At 42.9% G+C, this 21,995-nt stretch overlaps 1 protein-coding gene across 2 annotated transcripts; it reads left to right on the top strand.

The window, feature by feature from the left end:
• Positions 1-2,650: 2,650 nt before the first annotated feature.
• Positions 2,651-21,661, top strand: LOC148414276 (kinesin-1 heavy chain). Of its 2 annotated transcripts, none has more exons than XM_088429229.1 (26): positions 2,651-3,043; positions 8,975-9,062; positions 9,130-9,203; positions 9,273-9,377; positions 9,452-9,500; positions 9,947-10,002; positions 10,069-10,156; positions 10,227-10,351; positions 10,437-10,541; positions 11,786-11,931; positions 12,379-12,527; positions 12,893-13,080; positions 13,525-13,593; positions 13,686-13,892; positions 14,705-14,848; positions 14,936-15,124; positions 15,192-15,309; positions 15,964-16,019; positions 16,102-16,211; positions 16,283-16,384; positions 16,697-16,757; positions 16,848-16,919; positions 17,248-17,352; positions 17,441-17,657; positions 18,179-18,317; positions 19,093-21,661. In XM_088429229.1, exons 1-26 carry the CDS (start codon positions 2,918-2,920, stop codon positions 19,094-19,096), a joined length of 2,892 nt encoding a protein of 963 aa, XP_088285355.1. In that variant the 5' UTR covers positions 2,651-2,917; the 3' UTR covers positions 19,097-21,661. The 2 variants fall into 2 exon arrangements, with proteins under 2 accessions (XP_088285355.1, XP_088285353.1); XM_088429227.1 differs by having other exon boundaries at positions 2,652-3,043; positions 14,933-15,124.
• Positions 21,662-21,995: the final 334 nt, after the last annotated feature.

A 21,995-nucleotide genomic window follows, 5' to 3' on the forward strand; every position in this document is an offset into this window, starting at 1 on the left:
GTTTGTGTTAATGTTCAATGGTATTTCATAGGTTGCGTTTACACTGATGGCAAATCTGGATCGGCTCAGGATCAAATTATAGTTGAATGTTTTTCTATATTTGCAGATTCTTTTTTTCCTTTTTTGCAATGTGGCACCATCATTCAAAGGGGCCATAAAATAGTATTGAAGTACATCCCACAATGTAATATGTGCATATAAATTACATTTGGCACATCACGATTTAATTTCTTAATAAATATGAATTTTATGTTACCGATCTTTCTAACCAGGTAGTAAAGCTGCTTGTTTGCTCTTACCGTGTAGTCGCCGCGGCCCACGCAACATGCATCCCTCCATCATCCTGACATATTGGAGACCTGATTTCTTATTTTAAAAAAGTTTTACGGTACCGATCTTTCTAACCAGGAAGTAAAAGGGCTCCTTTGCGCTTACCGTGTAGCTGCCGCGCCCCCTTGGGGGTCAAGCGACGGCCCACGCAACATGCATTCATCCATCCATCATCCCGTTTGATGGCGTTCTCCAACAGCGTGAATAACGGGGCCAAAAACAGGACTTTTACTGACATTCAAATGCAAAATTGCGTCAAGGGACTGCATACGCTAAACACTCGTTCCATCTATCAAATCAGTCCCAGTGGAGACTCAGTAATCAAAACAATAGTTCCGCCGTGGGTCAATTATTTACGACTGACATTGACTATCCGGATCCCAAACACACATTTTGGCCACTTCGGCATTTCTACAGTAAAACGTTGTAGCCAATAAGTGAAAAGTTGCTGTTTACTTGGCTGACTCGGTGCAAAATCTCTCCTCTTCAGCTCCTGAACCAAAACCAAACTGAAAGACGTGGATAACGTCGGCGTGTATTTACTCTTGCACAGGCGCTGTGGGGAAATTGCTCCGGTCTTGCTCCTCTCATCATAAGCGAACTTCAAGCTGTTTTCATCTGCATGGGCGAGAACGCAGAATAATCAAGGAATACTTCAAAATGCATCAAAGAAGGAAAAGAACACTTTGGGAATGTTTTGTGAGAAATCAACATTGGAACATGTTAAAAGCTCCAAAAAGTTGGCTCTTCATGTTACGGCCCCTTTAAGTTGCCTGGCCCTGATTTAAATCAAGGGCAAAATAACATGGTTTGGAGGGTATTTTCAGGTACCGGTAAGTTTATGTGAAATACGGTATTCATTACACAATGTAAACCTTTTCTGTCTTTTTTTAAGAATGGAAATACTTGAAACGAACTTTATTGACACAAATGAATCATATCTGGATTTAACGTTTACCACTCTACCAGCACCCAAATGAAATGAACTCAGTTTTCACTTCTTTTGAATGTGTGTAAGAATGAGAGACGGTTGAACAAATTCATTGAGATGGTGGATTTATAGTCTGATCTCAAGGAGGATAACAGTACCTCATAAGTCAAAGCGTGCGTGTGTTTCGTTACTGTGCTTCCATTGAGAACAATGCTTGTACTTGCAATTTGGAAGTTGATACGTGCAGCAGCAGCATTTGACACACCCTTGAGGCAAGAGCACAAATGAGCCTGGTAGAACTGGTCTTTCCCAAAAGGAAAATGATCTCTCGGGGAGTGGTTTGAAAAGAAAAAAAAAAAAATCATAGAGGCCTCCCTCTCCTTCACCAGCTGAATATTTTGGCCGTGGCTCCCAAAGACAGCTGAGTCACAGCACATGGAAAAGATCCTCTTTTGCACTTAACAATAGCACCGGTTTTCCTAGTGATCCACTTCCTGCTTTAAACATTTGTAGAAATAGAAATATCAGTTTCGTGCCTGACGTTTTGGTCATCTTGGGTACATTTTTTTCATATTGCAGATATTTATCAAGTTCATGTGGTTTAACGTTAAGATTCCAGTTTTTCTTTTCAAACAAGCCGTATGTACAGTATGAACACTTTATGTCTATATCACATATACATTTTTTGGACAAAGCAAAAAAATTCCATGAATACTAAGTGGACTAAAATGTATGTTGAATTGTTCTAGTAATATGGATTAATTCTCAACTTTGTCTTATGTTAGTTCTTTTAATATTTTAGAGATTTGTTACTTGTGTTAATATACTTAGTATTTTTTTAATATTTACATATTTTAAAGAAATTTCGTAAATGGTATTTCAAACATTTTTACTATATTTATAACGTGATGACATTTTCCAATAATTTATGTGTTCATTGGACCAATATTTGGATTTTCCCCCCTTTCGTTGTCTTTTTTTTGCAATGAATGTGGTATTTTGACAAAACATGACTAAATTGAATAAATAGAATCACTTTTTTCTCTATTATTTTCAACAAAGACAAAACACTCTTCCAGGCAATCCTGAACAGACAAAATCTCATAATTTATGCCATAATAACCGTACTGATGGACAAAATCAAGTTTTGGGGGATGTATGACAAAAACTACTGCTCACATTTATGTCTTTTTTAAATATTGAACTTGTGTAGAATGTTTGTAATTTAACCTTGATTATTATTAGATATTCGTTAGGTAGGAGCCATAACTTTATTCATGTTTGTCCCAATAAGGAGTAACATTACGATTCTTTTTCCTGTGCAAACATTGCCGGGGGAGTGACGTCATGGCGATCCGCACGCGGGCGGGCGGGGCGGGGCGGGGCGGGGGCGAGGTGGTGGCCAGGCATCAGCAGCCAGGACTCATCCACCGGTGTCATGGCTTCCTAACAGTCGGGGGGACTGAATGAGAGCGAAAACAATCGCGCTTGTCTCCAAGGCCCCGACGCGCTATCGCCCTTATCCGAACGAACCGAGGAGGGGGGGCTCGCTCGGCCTCGCCGTTCGCCCGGGATACACCTCGTCCAGTCACTTCGGTTTCATCTGCGCGTTCGACTCCCCCCGACGTTTAAAGGCGAGCACCGCGGTGGTGGAAGATGGCCGACCCGGCGGAGTGCACCATCAAAGTGATGTGCCGTTTCAGGCCTCTCAACAGCTCCGAGGTGACCAGAGGAGACCGATACATTCCCAAGTTCCAAGGGGAAGACACCGTTATTATCTCGGTGAGTGAAATGCCATCCGAGGCGGCGTTTGCCTTGCCTCTTAACCGGGGCCCCCGGGCTCAAGTCAGCGATACGCCATTTTAATTGTCTTGTAGCTTTACGGTAAGTTAGCGCCTTTAGCTTGTTAGCCGGAAGCCTTGACCCTTCCCGCCGCACCGGAGGACCGCTCGCCCGTCGCCGGGCTTCCACTACTAAAATCCCAGATCCGGACCGTATTTTGGGCCAGTTGTCACCCTAAACGTCAGCCCCGTTTGGCTAAGTTAGCCTAGCCCCGGCCGAGGCTAGCCAGCTGTCAATCAACAAAGCCTTCCAACACTGTGTCACTTAGCTACATTAGCGAGTTAGCCGCACATTTATTTATGTGCGATAAACGTCGCAGGTGCTGGCTAATGCTAAGTCATTTTCAACGGTTAGGAGGCCGGCTCCGATTCGACGGCGGCCAGCAGATATCCACTAACCGGCCTTTGGGCTAAATGGGCTAAGCTTGACCGGTCTTAACAGTTATTTAATGAAAAGATTACGTAGCAATTAGCTGCTCCGGCGACTTGACTTAAGAACGGAAGTGCTTGGTGAAATATGTGCTCCCCTACATCCCGTAAAACAAAAGGATAAAAAAAAATGATCGATCTATGTTACAAAGTGACGTAAGTCCTTTTTGACGCAGGTCCGTTGTCACGTGATGCTCGATCATATCGACACTTGTCAATCGAACGCACCTCTGGTGATTTGGATGTCATTTTAGTTGAAATGTATCTTGTGATCCAACTGAAATGCACTCTTTGACTAATGCGGGCGGAAGAGTGGTTAGCACGTCCGCCTCACAGTTAAGGGAGCCGAGTTCAATTCCAGCTGACTCCGGCCTTCCTCTTGGAGTTTGCATGTTCTCCCCTAGCCCACACGCTCCAAAAACATGCATGGCAGGGACGTACTAATTGTTCTTGGGTGTGATTGGACGCGCGAATGGTTGTCTTTCCCAGTGTGCCCTGCGATTGGCTGCCATCCAGTTCAGGGTGTCCCTCTGTCTACTGCCCCAAGTCAGCTGGGATAGGCACCAGCAAACCTGCCATCCTCGTTAGCATTAGTGCCTCTAGAAAATGTATGGATGGATAAACTTATGTTTTACCCCACTTCTCAAGCATATTATTATTGATCATTATAGCTGATAAATAAGAAGCTATGAAAGCCCACCGTCACGTGACATTTGGATCCAGTATTTGTAAAGGAAGTGTATTTTTATTATTGGGTCTCAAATATCTCAAATATGATGTCAACCCAACTAGGACACCGTCTTTGACTCAAACCCCATCAAGAATTTGATGACAACATTGCATAATTTCAAAAGGCGATGATGTCGAAACACAGTAGCAATTACATAGGTTAACGGTCAATCGAATACATCTTTGGCCGATTGTCGTTGTCCTATCGACAATTGCTTGAAGCCAGCTGAACTATGCTGTCATTCTAGATAATAATTTGTGATATATCTTTAAAATATTTGTCGTGATGTGCAGAAGATTGATTAGAATTTTGAAAGTGATGGGAGCCACCTCTACGAAAGAAATGATCTAAAAATTAAAACCTTAAAAATATCCCACGGACGTATTTCCCAACTTTCATTAAAAACAAAACTCATGGCACACAACTAAACACAAATGTCACAAAAATTATACGCCGTACTGTAAGACGATGATGAGCTCATCTCTACGCACAAATTTTCTTGGTGTGAAAAAGTCAAACACAGCTATTGAAGGACACTTCAATACGCGTGTGTGTGTCCCAACTTTTTTTTTTTCAGTCACGCTTGAAAAGTTATATTCAAGCTGTTTGAGTTTTTTCCAGTTGCAGTTAAGTGAAATTGGATAATTTCCTACAGCATGCAGGTTATCGATGCCTCAAACTTCTCTTACATTACCCTTAAAAATAAATGGAGCTTTAGCCGCAGGCAGGACCTCCCTCGCGTGGCGCCTTGCATCAGCGCTGCCATTTGCTGTCAAGCGTGACGTCAGCCATTGGCCGGCGCTAGCTACTCCTTGGCTAACAGCAGCAAGGCAGGGTCACGGAAAGAGCATGCAGAAGGCATGAAGTTATTCTTATTTAATGACTAATTTGTTAGGTTTGGGGTTTTGTTGACGGTGAATTAGAATGAGGCTCAGAGGCTTTCCTCACTGTTGACAGTGCAACCAAAAGAACCTATCTTTCATTGATTTGATTGTTTATGACCCTTTCTAATGAACGTGGTTGCAATATTGCAATGTTACAAAGGTGACATTGATAAATATTAACTGTGACCTCTTTAGAGTGGCGCTTTTGATGCGGTGCTCCGTCACATGACATTGCAAATCACCTTAAGTCGAAGCATCCGGACAAATTTGCCTCATGAAGATAAACGATCTTATGATGCAACTCAAATTTGGTATCGTTGCTTCTTTAACGCTTGGTGACGTTTCCTGGGTTTTAAACACTGTATTGTACAATTAAACTATGACGATACCTGACACTGGAGCTTATATTTACCTTTTAGTCCAGCACACCTCAAATAAACCATGGATGAATTGGTATTGCGTATAATTTATGAGCCGTCGTCTCCCAACAAAGAGTCTGTGGGTTTGATTCCACCAACCATTGTGCCCATGCCAGAGTGTCTTTGAGGAAACGCCGATCATTCTAATTAACTTAATTTACAGAGTAGGAAAATATAGGTGTCTCTGCAAATACTGACACCAATGCTTATGTGTAAGTCCGTTCTTATATCAAGATTTGTTTTTTTGTCGCCGTCGTTTTCTCAATGAAGAAAAACGGTCTTTTGCTGAAGACGAATCAAAAACATCTTTTTCACCTTATGACAACAAATATAAATGTTCTGAGCAAAGAAATCTTAAGAAGATGGTACCTTTTAATTTCTTGAAATAAGTATTAAGATTTTTTTGCGACAAAAGCTATTTTTCCTTTTTAGACAAAAAACACAAATATTATAAACCTTTTTACTTTCTTGAAATGGATTTTTTGCAGTGTGTCAGTGTTCATCTTAAATGCTTTGAAATTTGCTTCATTATAATCAACTCATTGCCTCACTAGAGTGATCATTTAGTTTGTAAAAAAAAATCTGAAGACTTTTAACTGCTGCACTGATTTGAAGACTATTGTCAAGGCTGAGCGGAGGCGCCTGTCTAATAACAGGCTTGCAATCTGCGTCCGTCTTGCAACAGTGTCAAAATGCAACGTGCTTTGCCACTGGAGCAAGTGGCGTGTGTTTGCTGGGGCATCCGCTTTGATATGTACAATAATGGAGCTGTTTGACTAGTCACAGCCGCACGCGGTCTAGTCGGACGCTAAATCAGTCACCCTGGCAGAGATGCATCATTATTGTGCAGGCTTTTACGTAGTTGAAGAGGCGCAATAGTAAGTCGGCCTCCTTTAGGAAAATGTGACAGACAGCCTTATTTCTGTTAGTTATGTGAGTGTCCACACTTGACTTGGTATTACTCATCTCTTTGGTCATGGTCTTGAATTAAATAGCGCCCGCCGGATCTTGTCATAATTTATTTCCAAAACGCGTACAAATTGAATCTCATTCGGTATATTGTTCCAGACCTCGTTAATAGTCGGCTCTGGAAAGACACGGGGAAGTTTTCCGCCTGGGTGCGGCGTCCAGGTGAGACCATTGTTAAGAGCTGAGCTACGGTGTTGTGTTCTGCCTAGCAACAAAGTCCAATGAGATTTCTTCCCATTGTGCAACGTCAACACTATCACCCGCAAAGTAATGGGGAAGTCCTTTCACGCAAGTCGCCTTCTCCTCCTCCTCGCTGTAATTATATTTTCATTTTCAGCATGTAATCCCATTAGACGCAATTGTAGGTAATAAGGCCAGTGGCCACGTTGACAATGAGGAGTTGACAAAATGGGCGCCACGCTATTGTTTGCCTCCGACGTCTGCCGCGGCTGATAGCGGCGCGGCGCGGCGACAGCCGGCAGGTTTGCACCAAAGGGAGTGAATGATCATCCTGTTAAGAAGACGAGCGCCGCCGCTTGACATGCGAGCGCCTGTTTACTCAAGATTATATGAGGCGTGGTGCCAATCAGACATTGTACGCCAGCTAAAGGTGCTTCTGGAATACAAAAAGCCTTAGGCCCACTATGACATAGAAACTATGTTGACATAATGGCTCAATAGTGATGAGCAAGCTGTATAGTTAAAAGAAATGGTAAAAGGCAAAGGTTAACCCACTGGCTCACTTATTTATTTTTATAAAGACCCCCACCAAGCAATACTTGCATTTTTTTTAATTTAGAAAATATTTTTTCTAAAATTTTTTAATTTAAATGTATTTATCTAGGTAATATTAGTTGACCTCGCCAATTTGCTGCAAATTATGACAAAATCAATTGGGAAACAATATTTGAAAAATGTACCGCGAGTTACACTTGGTGAACCCCGTTGGGATTTACATTATCGAGAGTCCAATCATATTGTTTGGTGGTCGATTTCATCGAGTCGTTGACAACTGTTCGATGACCAAATTACTCAAAGTAATTTGGGCTCTCAGGTTTTGGCCCGTGTTACAGCGCTCATAAGGTACCATCTCCATTGGTCAAAGGGACATTGGGTTGTCTTCATCCCCTGCACAGCGCGAAAACGTTCACGCTCGCAAAGGGACAAAGATGATGAGGCAATTTTTCGGCTTCCCGGGCAGCATCGGCGACGAGACAGAACCCGGTCTGGAAGGAATCGCTCACACAGACACTGACGTCTCCCTTCCTGCCGTATTGAAAGCAATTACCGCCGTTGGCTTCTTGCTCTATGAAGCGACGGCTTTCAAGGAATAATGAACACTTCGAACAACGTGTTGGCTTGCAAAAATGGCTGGTAACTGAACTGCATATTACGAGGTCACGCTACATGTTTACACGAAGCTCGTTGTCATCATGACATTCTATTCGTGCGGAAACATGAATTATTCAAAGGCTAATGGCTAATATAGCCTCCCCATTTTGACCAGAGTGCATCAGTCCAATCTGGTCTCTGCTTTCAGCGCCGACATTCACATTAGACAACACCCGTAACGAGGCTGGCTTCTTGACACAAAATACTGACGTTTGCATCATGTTCCAAATGGTCATGGCTTACATCAGACAGCGATGTCGTGTTGGAGGTTGGTGTTGCACATGCAGACCGGATTCCCTTTTTGGAATGATGTCACAGTTGGAACACCGCCGAACTGAGTAAACTCTTGACTCGCGTGAAGTTTCTAGTTTTTTCTTAAGTTGACTGTTGTTTAACCCCTATCATGAAAGCGCACTCGGAAACTTACCTACCGTAGTTTGCCATACAGACCCCAAGTACTTTTGATCTCAGATACTTTTGAAGACCTCAATTAGAAAAGTAAATTCGATAACTGTACTGTCTAGCAATGGAAAAGATTTTCACCAGAACGTCTTTAGCAGTCAAGCACCCCGGAAGACTGAGCGCCAAATTTCAAATGGAGGACCTTTTCAGACAAAAACAGTTACCGAATTGACAGCGAATTCCCATAAAACTAGAAGGAAAGCGACTGCGAAGTCTTGTAGATGAGGAAGTAAAATTAGTGTCTGGCAGAGAAATGACCCTAAACGTGGCTAGCAAATTGACCAATGTGGCAGACAATCAGCCTAAAAGAGGTTAAAGAAGCAAAGTCACCAGAAACTGGCAGATAACTTGTCGCAAACGGGGACCCTAAATTTCAGACACAAAAGATATTGGTCTGTCGAGTGGATTGTAAAAGACTGAAACCTCAACTCCCCTTTATAGGACACATGGAAACAACCAATTTAATGAGTATCGAGGCGCAATAAAAAAATAAAGTTTTTATTTATTTATTTTGACTTTTTTTAGTTACTCAAGGACTCATTTCAGTCCCGTGTGATTTTCATACGTTCTCTTTGTTTGTCTTACAGAGCAAACCATACATGTTTGACCGAGTCTTTCAGTCCAGCACGACACAGGAGCAAGTGTACAACGCGTGTGCCCAAAAAATTGTCAAAGGTAAGTCACGAACAATAAATCAACCAAAACGCAGGTATAAAAATGTTGTTTTTGCTTTGTTTCGTAGATGTTCTCGAAGGATACAATGGGACAATTTTTGCATACGGCCAGACGTCCTCTGGGAAAACGCACACCATGGAGGTGAGTGTCAAAGAATCATGTAAAGAAACCTTTGCATCGTTTTGATGTTAAATGGCGCTGGATCCTTAGGGGAATCTCCACGACACAGACTCCATGGGCATCATCCCCAGGATAGTGCAAGACATCTTTAACTATATCTACTCCATGGATGAAAACCTGGAGTTTCATATCAAAGTAAGTCACAAAACGAGTTGCTCGTTTGCTGGCTGAATTATGGTCTACATTCAACAATCCTTTTCTCTTTGCAGGTTTCCTATTTTGAAATTTACTTAGATAAGATCCGGGACCTGTTGGACGGTAAGTGGGCCGTATTTTCCGCATCGTTTCGTTCTGGTGTAATTGTTTTTTTTTTGTTTTTTTGTTTTCAATGCAAACCAAAGCGGCACAAAAAATGGAAGGCACAGTAGGATGTTTCTCTCTCAAACACACCTGATTCAAATAATTAGGATCGTTTTCAAACTCCCGCAGAGCTTGCGAATAAGCGAATCATTTGAATCCGGTGTGGTGGGGGGAGAAAACCGGAAAACATGCAGGATACCGGCCCTCGAGGACTATTGATTGACACTTATGGTCTAAGAGGTGGCCTACACCCGCTCCCCTGCATATGTCCCCTTAAAAAAGGCCAATTGGAGCATTTAAAAAAAATTCACTTGTACCAAACCTGTAAAGCCACACACTACTTTTACCATCCTGAAAAAGGGAATCTGAAATCTCACTCATCACACTATTTTTTTTCTTCTCAGTGTCGAAGACCAATCTGTCAGTGCACGAAGACAAAAACAGAGTACCCTATGTGAAGGTGAGACAAAATTTGCCGAACTCGCCAAAGGTATGTGACTAAACGCACGTTGTCTCGTGTCCACAGGGCTGCACCGAGCGCTTTGTCTGCAGTCCGGACGAGGTTATGGACACCATTGACGAAGGCAAATCCAACAGACATGTAGCAGTCACAAGTAAGGAGTTGAGTCCCCTAACTGCACGTTGAGGTGCCAGGGCGCTGAACCGGACATTTCTGCTCCCCAGACATGAACGAGCATAGTTCCAGGAGTCACAGCATCTTCTTGATCAACGTCAAGCAGGAGAACACCCAAACAGAGCAGAAGCTGAGTGGGAAGCTCTACCTGGTGGATTTGGCCGGTAGTGAAAAGGTGCTGAGTGACTCGCGGAAGGGAGCCCGAAGTTACTCCCAGTTAGCATTTTTTGTCGTCGTCGCTAACGGTATTTTATCATCAGGTCAGCAAAACGGGAGCTGAAGGAGCTGTGCTGGATGAAGCCAAAAACATCAATAAGTCTCTATCATCACTTGGGAATGTCATCTCCGCTCTAGCTGAAGGAACGGTAAGTACCTTTTTTTTCGCCGTTGATTAGCTAGAAATGCTAACTTTTGTATGTATTTTGATTAGTGTTCAAAAGTGCTAGAGCGACACTTGACCATATCGCCTGGACCAAGTTGAGTTCTGTAAGCACGTAGTATTTGCGCAGGGTAAACCGCTGGCCATGAGTACCAAAACTGCACCATAACTGCAATAATATTTTAACCAAGAAAAATTGCCCTAAATGTTTCCAGGGGAAAAAATGGAACCATACTGCAATTAACTAGGGATTTCATGGTACAATCATTTTTACTATTGATGCAGTCCTTTTTTTGTGCACGGAATACAGGTCACATTTTCATTTTTGTTGTGTTCAAAATATGTTTGCACCAGTAGTCAAATTCTTAGACTATCCGTAAAATGAACGTAACTTGTACTATTTATTTTTTTTCTCCGTGATTCACAAAGGCAATTTCATTCAAGGAGACGTTATTGAAACCAATGACTTTGTTGTCCTTTGAATGATACAGTTTGAAAAACAATTGGGTTATGCCTGATAAGCTATTTATCATTCTGGCTATGAAAAAAAACCCTCCCCCCCCCAAGCAAAGTATTTCCTTCAATGTCATCCTTTTCGATTTGATCAATGTTTGTTTGTGACGTACGTTGCACACGTCCCCGGGGCACTTTGCAATTCCTCATACAAACAAACGAGTGTAGTGTGTTATGGGATGGATATAAATAATGCCATCCAACCACTAGATCATATAACGTCAATACACGCAGAAGCCAATTAAAAATGTGATCATTCACTTTACTTTTGTCCACCTCAGCAACGTAAAGTGAGTAGTCTTTGTTGTCCTTCACCTTTCCTGACTCCACAGCTGTCCTGCTGCATAAGCAAATATGAGATAATTGGCGGAGCGAATGAATCCACTGGCCCCTGACACACATTAGCATTAAAAAACAACATTTAAGAAAGCACGGTATTTGTTCTTCCATGAAACCTGTGAATTATACACACAATATGAAGCATTGAAGTGAATATTGCACAGTGATTACCACCCAGGTCAGCCACAAACTTAAATAGCCCCTTGAGATCAATTGTATTTTGAATCATTTGCTTAAGGATCCAAACTGTAGGTGTCATAAAAGCATTGACTTTACAAGCAATGTTAGGATTAATGTTTCACCTCATCACAACCAAGCCTTTTTGACCCCCTCTGAATCACCTGCATCATTTCACCTCCGTGCGTCCTTTGCTTTAAGGCCTACATCCCTTACCGAGACAGCAAGATGACGCGTATCCTTCAGGACTCGCTGGGCGGCAACTGTCGCACCACCATTGTCATCTGCTGCTCGCCCTCCTCCTATAACGAGGCTGAAACCAAATCAACCCTCATGTTTGGACAAAGGTAAGCCGGGGTCAGGGAATCACTTTTAAAATACTTTAAAAGAGTACGAGTTGACCTCGGTTAAAAGTTGACCCCCCCCCCCCCCCCTCCTCTTTTTTTTTTTTTTTTTCACTTCAATTTGGGTGAATTTGACACGCGATTATCACCGACTTTAGTGGTTGCATAGATCAATTATCCAATTATGACACATGGTGTGTATTATTAAAGTGACAAATTACGGTACTTCTAGACACATTTCTTCATCGTATGTCGAAAAACACATGCTCGTTATTCTTTATGAGTTCAAAGCATGGAACGTTCGTTGAGTTTGAGTTATGCGGTTATAAGTCGATTCCCTTTTAATATGGCTGTTTAAAATGAGGGGAAAAAAACTCAACCTGTACTCTGAGAAATACGGTAGGTCTTTTCTAACGTCTAATGGCGTTTGTCTCACCCCCCCTCGCACAGAGCAAAGACCATCAAGAACACAGTGACCGTAAATATCGAGCTGACGGCGGAACAGTGGAAGCAGAAGTATGAACGGGAGAAGGAGAAGAACAAGACCCTGAGGAACACAGTCACCTGGCTGGAGAATGAGCTGAATCGCTGGAGGAACGGTGAGATGACTGGAACTTGAACTTTGCTCCATCGTTACAACATTGCAGTCATTTTCCAAAGTTGTAGATTGTGCTTCCATAAGTTCCGTATGATTTACTTTGGTTTCCAAGCGACAGTGAGGAAACAAAGGTGCTTTAAAGTCTTCACAGCAACAATTTAAGACATTTAAGTGTAAAATTGTTCAATCTCTGTAAGATTCTCATATACATCAAATAATGTAGTATTTCATACCATTAGAGTGGGGAAACTCCTTAAATGCCCATCTATCTGAATCCATTTGGAATGCGCCAAGTGGTAATTGTCTGCCATTCCCCGGGAAGTGCACAAATCTCGATATATTCACATGGACTTTCCCCTGTCCAAGGTGAGAGCGTGCCTGTGGAGGAGCAATTTGACAAGGAGAAGGCTAACGCCGAGGTGTTGGCCCTCGACAACATCCTCAACGACAAGCCGGCGTCCACACCCAATGTGCCCGGCGTGCGCCTCACCGACGTGGAGAAGGACAAGTGCGAGGCCGAGCTGTCCAAGCTCTACAAGCAGCTGGACGACAAGGTGAACGTCTTAAAAATGCGTGCGTTAGCATATCGTCACCCAACTTGGCCCTCAAAACATCGATACCCAGTTTAGCCTGTAACGGTTCCTAATCGCCACGCCCAGACCCAGTTGGTGCACTCTTAGCCAAGAAAATACTTTTTTTTTTTTTTTTTCCCTACAATGGTTTCGTCTGTCAAACAGAGTTAAACAAAACCACACATCAACAATACCTAATTTACCCTGGTTTTCTAAATGCTATTTTTCATCTTCAGGCAACATAATGGAGTGATCTTATTCAATAGTGGGGCGGAGTTCTTCCTTGGCCAGCTGCTGCTGAATCAATGAAATATTTTGTCTGCAATATGAATTCCTCAGCTGTGTTTTACCTTGTACCTCTGCCGTGGCGCAATGCCGACGCTGTGCCATGAATGCTAATGCCACCGCGCGTCTGGGTCTGTGCAGGATGAAGAGATCAACCAGCAGAGCCAGCTGGCCGAGAAGCTGAAACAGCAGATGCTGGACCAGGAGGAGGTGAGCCCTGTTGTCCGGGAACAAATCTCTGCACTGGTTTGTTTTTTCCCCTCTATTTTTTTTTTTTTTAACTCAACTCTCTCTTCTGGCAGTTGCTGGTATCATCACGCCGCGACCACGAGAACCTCCAGGCCGAGCTCAACCGCCTGCAGGCTGAGAACGAGGCCTCCAAGGAGGAGGTGAAGGAGGTGCTGCAGGCTCTGGAGGAGCTGGCTGTCAACTATGACCAGAAGAGTCAGGAGGTGGAGGACAAGACCAAGGAGTTTGAGGTTATCAGCGAGGAGCTCAGCCAGAAATCGGTGAGTGGGGGGCGATACCTAAAAACACAACGGAACCACAGTAACCTTGGAAGGGGCCCTATTAAGCATTTTTTTTACCCGGTCTAAAACACTTCCCAGGTGTTCTAATTACTTGTATGCTCACATTTTTGTTTAAAGAGTCCATAGGATCAAGGTGTTTGTTACTTTTTTTTTTGTTTTGACACAGGATTCTTGACTTGTTTTTTTGGTGTGGCTGTAGACTGGTTTTTGACTTGGTTCTTGATTAGGTCCTGGCTGTTTTATGATTGTTCTTGACTCTGTTTTGAACTTGCTTCTTGACATGGCACCTGACGCGGTTCGTGATTGGTTCTTGGCATAGGTTTTGACTCTACTTGAATCTTTTAACTCGACTGACCTCGTCCTTGATCTGTTTTTTGGACATTTTTTTCCCTATACTGTTATTATAGTATACTAATGTTTTTGATATGTTTTTGACAGGGTCTGTTTAATAAGCTTTTCGGTATCGTTCTTGTTTTTTGTCTTGGCTCTTAATTTAGGCCGTGGCTCTCGGCCCAGCCTTGAAAACATGATGTGGGCATGGTTATTTTCAGATTTGTTACAGGACACTGGGGCAGATATTGAAGGTGTTGTTTACTGACAGGATTACATCGAAAGGCAAATATTTTTTTTTGTGTGACTTTCTTGAGGCTCCCTTCCGGTTAAATAAAGGTTCAGTAAAAAAATAAAGTGTAATATTTGCATCCAAACATTAAAAAAGTGAATTTTCACAATATATCCTTTCTAACTGAGGACCCCGGAGTTGTTAACTAAAATGTTTGTCTTCTCTGAAGTCCACCCTATCGTCTTTGGACTCCGAGCTCCAGAAGCTGAAGGAGATGTCCAACCACCAAAAGAAGAGGGTGACGGAAATGATGTCGTCACTCCTCAAAGACTTGGCCGAGATCGGCATCGCCGTGGGTAGCAATGACATCAAGGTGAGGACAAGCGGGAGAGAAAGATGGCTGTCTCTGGGCTTTTTCTTGCAGCCTTCCTCCTCATCAGCTATCCTTTGTCTGTAGCAGCATGACGGCGGCAGCGGCCTGATTGATGAGGAGTTCACGGTGGCCCGTTTGTACATCAGCAAGATGAAGTCAGAAGTTAAGAGCATGGTGAAGCGCTGCAAGCAACTGGAGGGCACCCAGTCGGAGAGCAACAAGAAGATCGACGAGAATGAGAAAGAGCTGGCCGCCTGCCAGCTGCGCATCTCTCAGGTGCATACCTTCACCACCGCCCATCCTTAGCGAGAATGCGCTCAAATAACCTTTCCTTCATTTTCAGCACGAGGCAAAGATCAAATCCCTGACGGAATACCTGCAGAACGTGGAGCATAAGAAGAGACAGCTGGAGGAGAACGTGGACTCGCTCACCGAGGAGCTGGTCAAACTCAGTGCTCAGGGTACTTACTTCGCACAGCGCCACGCCACGCCACGGGATTGGGCTGCGGTCAAGACCGCTGTGAAGTTGTAAATATTTGGATTTTATGAGGCACCGCCTCAAAGCCTTCCAGGAAGAGAAATTCCAACAAAATTGTAAACTGTTCATTTGTGTAACAGCTGAATTGATTGTAAATCATCCGACCTGGTTTTCAATTAGGAGGTAGTGTTAGAAGCTCGAGATCATTGTGAGAGAGAAAATGGGAAAACATGCAAGATACCGACTCTCGAGGACTGGAGTTAGACACCTATGGACTAAAAAGACAAAAAAATATATATATATTCATAGACATTCATAATCTTGAAAGTTTACATGAATGGTCCATACATTTATACGAACAGACCCTGTCTGAATAGTCTTATTTTTTTTTCGTGATTCTGAATAGTCCTTTTCAATAAAATGTATTAAAACTGTTTCGCTGCATTAAAATAGAAAGTGAGCTGATCTTAAAAAAAAAGAAGCCGAAAGTCTTCATGGAAAGACAGATAATAGATAAAACTTCAACTTGCCATGCATCGCAAATTATTTTAAAGTAATTGCTTATGTCACTCAGGTGTCGAGGACATGCCAGCTTGGCAGTTTTCTCTTGTGACATTTCTGCCTTTGTGTTTTGCAGAGAAAGTCCACGCCATGGAGAAGGAGAACGAGATCCAGACTGCCAACGAAGTCAAGGTGTGTGACTCGGTCGGCCCTTGTCAATCACCCCTATTCTCCCCAATTATCCCCCAAAAAAGTAACATTTGTTGTGGCGCAGGAAGCAGTTGAGAAGCAGATCCACTCTCATCGCGAGGCTCACCAGAAACAGATCAGCAGTCTGAGAGACGAGCTGGATAACAAGGAGAAGCTCATCACCGAGCTGCAGGAGTAAGTCAATCCGACGCCGTCACTGCGTTCCTCTGAGGGCTATGCTACTTATTAATAATGTCCTTTTCCAGCCTGAACCAAAAGATCATGCTGGAGCAGGAGAGGCTACGAGTCGAGCACGAGAAGCTCAAGTCCACCGACCAGGACAAGAGCCGCAAGCTCCACGAGCTCACGTACGTCCCATTTGACGTTTCCCATATTGTCGGCTGGTTTCGAGCAGCCCGACCGGTCTTCGGCCATCTACAGATATCCGTCCATTTTCTGTAGCCTGGTAATCCACATTCAGGTCTCGGGCCTGCTGGTGCCTATCCCAGCTTTTATAAGCGGGGTATACCCTGAACCGGTTGCCAGCCAGTTGCGGGGCACACAGAGACGGACAACCAATCACCATTATGATTTTTGTCCCGTCACACTTTACGCGTTTTTTTATGGCTAGTTTTGAGCAAACGTTAAGGAGGAACCTGAACACTACGATCTCCATCCAGGGTGATGCAGGATAGGCGGGAGCAGGCCAGGCAGGACCTGAAGGGTCTGGAGGAGACAGTGGTGAGTTCTTACTCATATCCTGTCTGGCCTTTTTCAGAGGCTTTCATCCTAAATCCTACCTCGTGTTTTCTTTTTCTCTTGTCCTTCAAGGCAAAGGAGTTGCAGACTCTTCACAACCTAAGGAAGCTCTTTGTCCAGGACTTAGCCACACGTGTGAAAAAGGTGAAACAAATACACCGTGGCTGCTCACCGGGCTTTTGGCCCACACGCTCTTATTTTAGCAAAAATAGGCCCCAACTACTCAACATGGTGGAAACATGATTGATGTTCTGCATCGCATTTCTAGTTACTCTTATGTCCACTCCATTTATCATTTACCACCTGTTAAGATGTCAGTATTTTATTCTATAACATTTTTAAAAACACTTTAATCGAACTCTATGATGGAAAATCTGCCTACAGAAAATAAGAGCAACATGAATGACTGTCACGGAACTCAGCGTTTGGTTTGCATGCTAATGGTAATGCCGAGGCTTTGTTCTGTCTGTAGAGTGCCGAGATGGACTCTGATGACACTGGGGGCAGCGCTGCCCAGAAGCAGAAAATATCCTTTCTTGAGAACAATCTTGAGCAGCTCACCAAGGTTCACAAACAGGTAGGAGGGTCGAAATGCGTCGCATTTGCTGTCCTCTCGACCGCGATGCCGTGACGCGTCGCGCCGCTAATCGTTTTTTTTCTCCCAGCTGGTGCGTGACAATGCAGATCTTAGGTGTGAGCTTCCGAAACTGGAGAAGCGCCTTCGTGCTACGGCTGAGCGGGTTAAGGCACTGGAATCTGCACTGAAGGAGGCCAAGGAGAACGCCGCCCGCGACCGCAAACGCTACCAGCAGGAAGTGGACCGCATCAAGGAAGCCGTCAGGGCCAAGAACATGGCCAGGCGGGGACACTCGGCGCAGATCGGTCAGTGGCAAAAGTCCATTTGTCGTTTAGAGCAGCTGGGCCACCACCCCCCAAAATTCAAGTATTTGTGGCATTAAAACAAAAGGTTCAGTTGAGAGCCTGAGGGGAAAAAAGAAACTCAAGTATCAAAGAAAATCCATGGATTTATTCCAGACGCTTATGCTCACTAGGGTCGCTGGCTTGCTGGTGCCTATCCCAGCAGTCGGGCAGTAGGAAGGGGACACCGAGCTCATTGCCAGCCATTTGTAGGACAAACAAAGGAAATGGAATGGAATAAAAAAAAAAAAAAGCAAGACATCGTTTTGAAAAGAAATAAATCCCAAAGAGAAAATGAATGGTACATTAGTTGAGAAAAAATGTGGCTTCATAATGGACACTTTTGTCATAAACTGCCTTAGCGTTAGATTAAGTGACGTAAGTGGTGATATTTCACTAACATTTTGCTTGAGTTGTTTGTTTGTGCCGCCGTGAAAGTGAAAGCAAAATCTCTTGATCGTTATGGTCCTCGCATCTCTCCGCAGCTAAACCCATCCGGCCCGGGCAGCAGCCGGTGGCGTCGCCGACCCACCCCAACATCAATCGCAGCGGGGGAGGTTTCTACCAGAACAGCCAAGCGGTGTCCATCCGGGGTGGCGGCTCCGCCACCAAGACGGATAAAAAGTACGTCTAAATACAGTGGCACCCCTACTTACCAACGCCTCTTGTTCGGAAAAATTCAGCTTACGGAAAGCCTCAGTTTGAAACATATTCAAGACGGGAAAGGCCACATTATTGACATACGATAATCAGACAGACTGTAATGTAATCTTATCACAAGCCGTGACCTCTACCGTATTTCTTGCGGTTTACGATGCATGTTTATCATTTATTAATGTGCCGGCAATAGTTTTTTGCATTGATGTTTATTGTGGTCTTCCACTTTTCAGCTTTACTCGTTTCGTCCACACTTCGCACCGACAATTTACACAGCACACCTAACAAACATACAAACGTACAAATAAACCAACCTAAAAAGGACTCACCACCAACACACCAGCGCCATCTGAAGGAAAACAAGTGAATTGCATTCATAAGTTTTTGAAATGTATAATCATGTAATGTATTCCTTTTGAATGAAAAAAAAAAACAGTCTAAATCTTACACATTGTCCCTTTAATGAGTTTAGGAGCATTTTTGGGGCTTGAAACGGATTAGGCTATTTACATTAAAAAAAACAGCTCTACTTATAAAAGATTCACCTTACAAAATTTATAAGTAGGAGTTCAGTACCACCGTTTGCCTTTGACTTTTGCAGCGGTCACTTCAGGAGACAGCTATTTTCAAAAGCTGTTTATTTATTTATTTTTTTGTGATGTCAAAGCCAAGCATCATTTCTGCTTATACGGGCTGTCTGTGTGTGTGTATTAATTCTTAGTGTCTCTCTTCCTATGCGCAGCTGAAGCGAGCAAGAACGAAGAAGGACACTACAGAAAAGAAACTCAATATCATCCGAACACCGCCCCCTCCTCCTTCGCCCGCTAGCGCCCCCTGTTGGCCTCGTCATTCCATTACCGCTTTTCAACCGCCCAGGAGTGAGTGATTATAAATATAAATATTCCTGGCTGTACAGCTCCGACCCGCTTACACACCCGTTACCACGAAAACAAAACTAAAAGACGAGTTTACGATGCGAGCTACTTTAAAAAAAAAAACAAATGAAAGCGACATCCGACAAAGCGAACTGTCTTGAAGAGCCGCAGCAGCCTTGGCCAGCGAAAACTGCACGCGACTTGAATGTGTAGCTTTCCTTTTTCTTTTCTTTTTGTTTTTGCACACGTCTGTCATTGTGGTCGTCGTGCGAGTAGCTGTGCACTGCTCCCCCCCCCACCCCCTCAACCCAAGCTGAATGTAACGCTAATATAATAAAAGGAAAGAAAAAAAAAAAGGAGCCATCCTACAGCAAGCCTGACTTAGCTTTGTAGGAGAAATCCAACTGTACATTTACAAGTTAGCGGCACACCACTTTCTCAACGTAGATTTTTAACAATGACATCAATATATTATGACTATAGATACTGTATATATTTATACAGGGCGGGCCAAATGGCAGGTAGACCCTTCAAATGTTTTTTTTTTTTGCCTTCTTCCTTGCCTAAATCTACATTTCTGCTTTTTATCCATCCTTCTGTCCCTCCCCCTTTCATCAGCTTTTCTTTCCATCCACGTACCTTCAAAGCCACCTCCATCCCTTCCTCTGCTAAGCCAATGAAAAAGTGGGCGTCTCCCGCCTTTTGTCCCGCCTCGTATCCAAACTCCACGAAAGTGTCATGCGTCTTTTTTCTTGTACAGAAATTGTTGAAATTCGTCAGCGCGCCGCCGCTCACTTCCCGCTCGCGCGGCCGTGGAGGAGGGGGGTTCAAAAAAAAAAAAAAAAAAAGCCAAGGTGTGCAAGTGTGTACTGTAGATGTATTTAACTGGACATCTGTGGAGGCCAATTGTTTTAACGGTTAATTAAAAGTTGTGTACTCGTTTGTGTCACGGAGGAAAAGGAACGGATGCCCATGATCCAGTCCACGCTTTTTAAGGCCCGCTAAGCTAACTCTTGTAAATCTACGTGTGTTTTTACCCATCATGACGACTTATTTATAGCCGCGGCGGCCATTTTATGCGTTCTATGTGCTCCTTTCGATGCTTCGCCGTGCGTCCCATCGTCCTCACAAGCTTTCCGCTTTGGACTGCTGCAGCAAAAAGTCATCACAAGGGTTCATTTAAGGCAAGAAAAACGTGGAGGATTTGATGTTTTGGGGTTCCCCTTTTTCCTTACCCAGTGAAGCTCTAGTTACGGAGGACTATTAAGATCACACTCAAAAGGAAAACGATAAATGCAAACGATTAAAGTTGTCATTTGTGAGAATAAAGTCATTTAAAATACATCCTTCAGGGAAAAGGGTTTTTTTTTTCTTCAAAGGGAAAAGTTAATTTCTTGAATTTTTTTTCCCACTTTTTTTCTTGAAACTATGACTTCAAACAAAATACCAGTACCAATGTATTAAAACTGCAACTTTATCAAAAGATTTTTTTCTGGAATCCTGAAAAAAAAAAACTTGAAACTGTAACATTCTTTACAAAAGAGAGAGAGAAAAAAAATCCCCCCCGTTAAGATTTGACTTTCTTGGGAGGGAATTTGGGGGAAACAATACAACTTTCTTATGTTAAAAAAATATTCTTGAACATTTTTTGCCATGGAAAAATGTGAGCATATCAAAGTGAACATATTGGAAAAATGATCTTTCCTCACGTTTCTTGTCAGGTATCCTTGTTTTTCTTTTGGGTGTGGCCCTAATACTCATAAGTGCGTTGTTATGTCAGCATGAGGACGCGAACACCACGTGCAAGTGCAATATATACTGTAAGATACACTGTACAACAGCCACCCTCATGTAACATTTAACATTGCAAAAAACATTCAATTATTTAAAGATGAAAATATTTCAACTTGGACTATACATATATGTACAGCTAACATTTAGCATCTTGCTTTGAAAGCACTCCCTCGCTTCAGTGACAGGACACTATGTACTGTATATAGGCGCTTCCTCCTGTAATCTTCACAGATGAATCAAGTAGACTAGCATGGACCTCCAAATGTTTCTCCTGTCTTTCACCAAAAACTGGATATTAAATGGAAATAAATGACTACAAGTAAAGATTGGTGGCTCCTATTGAACTTTGCTCAAAATTAAAGGTTAAAAAAATGCCACTTTTTTTTTTATTACTGTGTAATATAATAGTTGGTCCATTTTTTGTTTTTTTTGTTTTTTTTTGGGGGGGGGGGGGGTCATGAGTGGACAAAAGGTACTGGATCATTCCTGGCTAAATGGAGCACAAAGGAGTTCTGACATGGATGCATACGAGATCACCGTTTTTGTTTTGTCGTGGGTTTTTTTCTGTTTTGTTTTTTGATTTGACTGCATGATGTAAATGTATGTGTGATTAAATAATTATCAGTAAACACGTACAACACTTGTCTGCGCTTTATTGGACAGCAACTGTACATATCAAAACCATTTTTTTCACGATTTGTGTATCTTTTTTAATTTTTTTTTCTACACTTCTCAGTTTGAACTGGTTAAAGTCCATTTTCAAGCCTATGAACAATTTGATTTTCATTTTCTCCTTTTATACATACAGTATATATTATTTATTTATTTTGAAGTGACGTAGTTCCACGCCTTGATGCCTGGAGGCGCTACCATTCTGTTTCAGTAGATAACAGTAAAACACCTGAGGCACCTGAAGAAATGAAACGCAGATTTTGCATCGAGATGTTACTCCCAAGGTTAATCATTAATTTATGTG

Source organism: Hippichthys cyanospilos, chromosome 12 (assembly GCF_059441005.1).
Source record: "Hippichthys cyanospilos isolate Australia breed blue-spotted pipefish chromosome 12, RoL_Hcya_1.0, whole genome shotgun sequence".
Taxonomy (NCBI): domain Eukaryota; kingdom Metazoa; phylum Chordata; class Actinopteri; order Syngnathiformes; family Syngnathidae; genus Hippichthys; species Hippichthys cyanospilos.

What these genes read in the sequence shown, in the direction of transcription:
- LOC148414276 (XM_088429227.1), top strand. Translation starts at nt 2,918, where the DNA reads ATGGCCGACCCGGCGGAGTGCACCATCAAAGTGATGTGCCGTTTCAGG. An exon ending in AGATGCTGGACCAGGAGGAG is followed by an intron (nt 13,594 to 13,685) that starts GTGAGCCCTGTT and finishes CTCTTCTGGCAG; the next exon opens with TTGCTGGTATCATCACGCCG. An exon ending in AGGAGCTCAGCCAGAAATCG is followed by an intron (nt 13,893 to 14,704) that starts GTGAGTGGGGGG and finishes TCTTCTCTGAAG; the next exon opens with TCCACCCTATCGTCTTTGGA.